The sequence below is a fragment of the Brassica napus genome, chromosome C6 (assembly GCF_020379485.1).
Source record: "Brassica napus cultivar Da-Ae chromosome C6, Da-Ae, whole genome shotgun sequence".
In the NCBI taxonomy this organism is placed as follows: domain Eukaryota; kingdom Viridiplantae; phylum Streptophyta; class Magnoliopsida; order Brassicales; family Brassicaceae; genus Brassica; species Brassica napus.
Genome location: NC_063449.1, coordinates 42,945,661 through 42,952,089, shown reverse-complemented (window position 1 = coordinate 42,952,089; position 6,429 = coordinate 42,945,661). Strand labels below are relative to the sequence as shown.

General features: G+C 36.9%; 2 protein-coding genes across 2 annotated transcripts; one reads left to right on the top strand and one right to left on the bottom strand.

The window, feature by feature from the left end:
• Positions 1–1,052: 1,052 nt before the first annotated feature.
• Positions 1,053–3,859, top strand: LOC106405915 (transmembrane protein 214). Its single transcript, XM_013846475.3, has 9 exons — positions 1,053–1,620; positions 1,766–1,903; positions 1,979–2,173; positions 2,262–2,399; positions 2,477–2,595; positions 2,692–2,824; positions 2,927–3,056; positions 3,125–3,351; positions 3,428–3,859. Exons 1-9 carry the CDS (start codon positions 1,150–1,152, stop codon positions 3,683–3,685), a joined length of 1,809 nt encoding a protein of 602 aa, XP_013701929.1. The 5' UTR covers positions 1,053–1,149; the 3' UTR covers positions 3,686–3,859.
• On the bottom strand, positions 3,798–4,878 carry LOC106405916 (NAD(P)H-quinone oxidoreductase subunit L, chloroplastic). Its single transcript, XM_013846476.3, has 5 exons — positions 4,665–4,878; positions 4,505–4,594; positions 4,333–4,440; positions 4,150–4,244; positions 3,798–4,076 (listed from the first exon to the last, which is right to left on the bottom strand). The coding sequence occupies exons 1-5, from the start codon at positions 4,806–4,808 to the stop codon at positions 3,926–3,928; spliced, it is 588 nt and encodes a 195-aa protein (XP_013701930.1). The 5' UTR covers positions 4,809–4,878; the 3' UTR covers positions 3,798–3,925.
• Positions 4,879–6,429: the final 1,551 nt, after the last annotated feature.

Genomic DNA, 6,429 nt, shown 5'->3' with positions numbered 1-6,429 from the left:
AAACCAAAGAGTATATCGATTATGGTGGATGAGGAAGTAACTCTCTCTCTTGACAAATATAAACATGTGTAATACAGAGGTTCCGAATATGGTATAGGTTGTGTTTTCGCTCAACATAGGGGTACAACAACCTTTAAAGAAAGACACATCAGCGAGAAAGTGGTTTTTCCATATCTGCAAATTATGCAGTTATCTTTGTACATGGAGTGCAATTTCTCTTATTTAAATTTATAATGTATAAAATAGTTAATAAATTGATTAAGTTACTCTATATTTATTAATTGGTGTAGTTATTTAATTATGAATATAAATATTATAAGAACATTATTTCTTATTCTATAAATAAAAAAATATTTAATATTCTTTTATAGTTATAGTTAATATTAAATATGAATTTTATTATTTAAAAGTAAATATTTTTAAAAAATGTATATTTACATTTTAAATAAAAAGGTATTAAAATATATTATTAAAATATAATCTTAGAAAAGATTCTTAAAAAAAATATATTTTTAGATACATTATTTTGAAAATATTAAAATAGTTAAATATGATATATATTTAAGTAATTTAGTTGTATGAGAAATAATACGAATTAAAATAAATGTACTGGTTCAATCTATACTATTTGCAAGTAGATAAAAAAAATTTCTCTTTTAATAGTATTGATATTTTATAATTAGAAAAATTTAAGGAAAAATCAAAAATAATAATTAGTTAATAAATATGTGTAATAACTTTGTGTAAGTAAAAGTATAAAATAATTACTTTTAATGGTATAGATATTTTTTATATAATAATACTATCTACACCTTGTTTATATTAAACAAAACATTTTAAAATATTAAATAAAAACAGAGGCTGACATACTTTTTACAAATATTTCGTTTTACCCTTTTCTAGATTTTTGGAGAAAAGAAATCAATAATCCTTAAACAATTAAACTAAAAATACGTGATTAAGGGGACAAAAACAAAAACCAAATCCCAAAATGATTGGTTCAGAATCAGTTTAACTTATACTCCATATATATAAACCATTTTCTTCCCCTTGGGGTCAAACATATCTCCTCGTCTACTGTAGTCTCTGTTTTTCAAGCCCGAGAGACAGAACAGAATCATCTTAAGAAAAAGCGAACAACTTTTAAAAATGGATCAGATCGAATCTGTGGAGTACAACGGCTTCGAGATCTCCAACGGCCACGTCGACCACGGCTGGAAGAAAGTCGTCTACCCGAAACGCAACCGCAAGCAGAAACCCGCCGATCAAACGGCGACTAACGGCGGCAAAAATGCAGCTAACGGCGATAACGTGTTCCGTTCGCTGGAGGAGCAAGCCGAGGATCGGAGGAGACGGATCCTCGCGGCGAAGATGGCTGTTTCAGATTCGGATGAGGACGAGTCGAGATCTAAACGCCGATCCAACGGTTACGGTTTCGACGACAGCGAGGACGAGATCGCGGCGAGGAAGGAGGCGGAGGAGGAGAATGTGAAGGCGGCGGAGGAGGCTAAGAAGAAGAAGGCGAAGGCGAAGAAGGAGAAGAAGCCGAAAGTGTCGTTGCCCGAAGCTGCGGCGAAGATCGATCCGTCGAATCTCGAAGCTTTCCTCATCGAAGCATCGGTAAGTTCATCATCATGCAGTGTTTCTGATCTGGAAATCGATAATCAAAACTCGAACTTTTAGTTGAATTATGATCTGAAATCGAAAACCCACAAATCAAAATTCAAACTTTATATTGTTTGGTTTGGTTTGGTTTGGGTGATAGGAATCGTATGCGAGTCAGCCGGAGATTCAGCTGATGAGATTTGCTGATTACTTTGGGAGAGCGCTCTCCGGAGTCTCTTCTGTGCTGTTTCCATGGGTGAAGATGTTCAAGGAGTCTCCTTTGTCCAAACTCATCGATGTAATAAGCTTTACGTGTTTTTTTTTTTGTATATTCTGATCGATGTCTAGGAGCTGATACCTTTTATGCCAACAGGTTCCGTTGTCTCATGTTCCTGAACCGGTTTACAAAACATCAGTTGATTGGATCAACCAACGTCCTATTGAAGCTCTTGGATCTTTTGTCTTGTGGGCGTTTGATTGTATTCTCACGGATTTGGCAGCACATCAAGTAGGAGGTGCTAAAGGTGGGAAGAAAGGTGCTCAGCAGCATACTTCTTCCAAGTCTCAGGTAAATGTTAAAACTTTTTCCTGATCACTTGATTTGATGATTGATGGATCTCTCTGATCTTCCTTTGTTCTGTTCGTTTGATGGTTAGGTGGCGATATTTGTTGCATTAGCGATGGTGTTGCGTAGGAAACCTGATGCTTTGACTAATGTATTGCCTACTCTGAGAGAGAATCCTAAGTATCAAGGACAGGACAAGCTTCCGGTCATGGTTTGGATGATGGCTCAGGTTTGTGTTTATTTGTCTCCTTAGGACCAAAAGTGTCGGAATGATCTTTGTTCTGAGATTTTGTAAAATGTGGACAGGCTTCTCTGGGTGATTTATCCGTAGGGTTGCTTTCATGGGCACACAACTTGTTACCTGTAGCTGGTAGTAAGAACTGCAATCCTCAGTCTAGAGATCTCATCTTGCAGTTGGTTGAGAAGTGAGTCTAAAAGTCTTCTTGTGGTCTCCCTTTGCATTATGTTTGACAAATCATCATCTTAATCTTATCTTTTTTTTATGTAATTTTTGGAATTAGAATTTTGTCGAATCCAAAGGCTAGGACCATACTTGTAAGCGGAGCTGTTAGGAAGGGAGACCGATTGATTCCACCACCTTCATTTGAGATCTTGGTCCGGCTTACCTTCCCTGCTTCATCCGCAAGAGTCAAGGTAAGTTGTAGTAATTGAAAATTTATAAAAAAAAGGAAAGAAAGCTTGATTGCGTTTGTTGATTCTGATCACAAAGCATGGTCTGAACTCTGATGTACACAGGCTACAGAGAGGTTTGAGGCAGTGTATCCCTTGCTGAAGGAAGTGGCTCTTGCCGGTGCACCAGGGAGCAAGGCGATGAAACAAGTCACACAACAGATATTCACTTTTGCTCTGAAATTAGCTGGAGAAGGTATTAATAACCATACCAAGTCTTGAGTCCTTGCTTCACTCTCTCTAATGTGTTACCTGTTGTTACAGGTAATCCTGTTTTAGCCAAGGAAGCTACAGCAATCGCTATATGGGCCTTGACCCAAAACGTTGATTGCTGCAAGCTCTGGGACAGTCTCTATAAGGAGAATCTTGAAGCTAGTGTTGCTCTTCTTAAAAGGCTTGTAGAGGAATGGAAGGAGCATTCCCTCAAGCTATCATCATCACCGAGTGATACTGCTGCTCTCAATCGAACTATGAAGAGCTTCAGGCTTAAGGTATTACTGCCTCTAGCTAATGTCACCCTCCATTTGTATGTAATATCATATCTGACCTTGCCTTTGATGTTTTTAGAACGAGGAAGCAATCACTGAAGGAAAAGGCAACGGTTCTCTATACAAAGAAGCTGACAAGTCCTGCAAAGTGATATCAGGGAGACTCTCCCGTGGAAGTGCCTGCCTCAAAGGAACAGCCATTACTGTTGTGGTTTTAGCAGCTGCCGCAGCATTTCTGTCTTCCAACCCTGAGGCTACATCCGAGCTGAAGAGCCTGGTGGACTCATTGGAGCTGCACCAATACTATAACCCAATCATTACAGCTTTTAAAAATTAAGAGAGGAGAGAAACAAAAACAACCTGAGGATGATAGCCAGAGGTTAACTCTGATTGTAGACTGTTTAAATTCGAGTCAAAAGATAATTTTGTTTTTCTTTTGATCAAAAAGATAATTTTGTTTCTTTCCATCTTTTTATTTTTCCATAATGACAATAAAGTTATTTCTGTTTTATTATATGCCTCGAGTAAAAGAGCCTCTGCACAAGTCATTACATTGTGTTCATGAGCCACAAGCATCTTAATAGTCGTAGTCTTCTGGCTTTGCAAATGGGTACTTGAGGTAACCGTTCTTGATAGTGGAAGGGTCTTTTGGTTTGTCCCAAGGATACTTCATAGATGGATCTCTTGGGAACTTTCTGAAGTTAAGAAATGGTGCCCATAACAGTAGCCTGCAAGGTTATATAATAAGGACTAGAGACATTAAGCATCATCAGTGCAAACAGTGGCAGTAGTGAAACTTACCCGGGGAAGAACATGAAGACGAACATGAACTGTAAATACATCTCAAAGAACTTCCTTCTGTACCATCTTACTCTCAGCCAGTTCATGATGATTGGCTGGCTAAACAATCATAGTATATAAGCCCATTAACATGAATCGTTTAAATCTTTGGTAACACTACAATGGTCTCTGTCCCAAACTTACATGCATTACGAGGAAGTACCAGACCGATATGATCCCGATATCGAGCACAACGCTGCTTAGTTCCTGCTCGTGGTTGACTCCTGTTATTGCCAAGGCCGGATGATCAATCTGCAAAGAACTAAGAAGTTTTCTATTACCATCATTTCTTTCTTGTAGTCTCATTTGTTCTTACCGTGGCAAGAACTGCACCGAGTTGAGTTGCAAAGATTGTCTTCTTTGCTCCAAAGAAGTCATCGGCCTTTGCTTTCATCTTGGCAACATACTGTGTTAACAATAAAAGTCACTTCCCAGAGTCCTCTAGTAATCAAACATAAGTTGGAAGGAGGTCTTACATGAAGAAGAGAGTTGGTGTTAGAGTTGGGTTTGGTGTGAGATGTAATACAGAGAGGAGCTCTGACGCTACGAATGCGAGGCCTGGAAGATAGAGAGTACAAAGGATTAGGGGCACAGAGCCCAAGAGAGCAGCAACGGCTCATCTCTATGTGTTCTGTCTTGTTAAGTTTCCTTATCTCTTGGGATTGTTTCTAATGGCAGAGAGTTGTTAGCAGCTTCCAACAGCTTTGGATTATTTTCTTTTGAATCCCATAAATTCCACGTGTCAAAAGAGGGTCCCACGTTTTTGTTTTAGGCTTTTAGCATATGTAGTTGTATATTATATCCAGAAAATGAAATAAAAACAACAAAACTCATTCCAAATCCCACATGTATTCCAAGTTCTGTTATCAAGAATTAATTCCTTGATCCTGAAGATGTCACATGTTTAATGATTTTCTGGAGAATAATTAGTTTTTCTTATAAGCAATGACAAATGCTCATTTTTATTACATAAAGGGTGTCCTGATGAGTGTCAGAGTGTATGTGTGGTATGTTACAAATGCAGAGATTGAGAGTGAAGCTGGCGACTTATGTTACAAAACTCATGGACCCTTTATGTTCTTCACAGGATAGACACGGAATCACAGACTGAGACATTTGAATGTTTCCATGTTACCGGGATGTTGAAGTCGGCTAACAAGACATGAATCTCCCATTAGGAACAACATGCTCTGTTTCCACTATTGCATTATTTTTGTTTAGTTTTTGGATTTGCATGATTCTATTCCTCTGTACATAAAAGAGTTTTACTTGTTGTGTTTGAACCCTAAAAGCTAGTTAGAAGCGGAAAATAACATCTTTGAAACTTAAATTTCAAGATTTCAAATTGGAAATCCCCAAATTTAATAAAGTGAGTGTTTTTATTCAGTGCGATGTTTTTCTAAAGACTTTTTCTATTTATGGTTGCAACATTAATAAGAATTATTAGAGAATGCTTTTTGATAGTATTGAAAGAGAGGCCACTGGATCCCCCACCTCTCTCCAACAGCTCTTATAATTCAACATCATTGCTCTCACCATTTTTACTCTTTCCACTATTTCTTTATAAATATCATATGTATTGTTTATGTTTTTAGTTATTTCCTTTTTATATTTTTACTTTGTCGTAGTATGGTACCTCTATATCTACTCCCATACCATTTGTCTAAGATCTATCTATTAATATAGATCAATAGTACTATGATCATCAAAAGAAAGAAAAACTACCTTTCATTTTTGGCAGCCAATAAACGTTGATCCTTACAATTACATTTGATCCCTTTCTCAAATAGTGTTACGACAGCACACTTTTTCATGGAAGCGACAAGTGAGTTTTCTAAGTTTTCACATCTTTCAGAATCCTAAGTGAGTGTCGAAATAGTTTTTCTCCTTTTTTGTGGGATTAGTGAGTGCCATAACTGTTGCAGAAAGTTAATCACATGTCAAAAGCCTTAACCTAAAAGCTTAGGCTGCAAAACCCCGCCACCATATTAAATTTATTTATAATCACGATATTGATTCAGCCGACGAATGTTAATCATTGTGGTCGTTTCTTCTTTTTAATGATAAACTAAAATAAATATGCAGCATAAAAACATTTGTTAGTAATAGTTCAATATTTGTCTTTAATTGGTCGAGTTCATAAGTTGATTACCATTAATTACATATTTTCCTAGGAGCGGTTCACATCTTCATAAGAACACCCTGAAATTAATCTATATACATCAATCAACCAAAAGACCA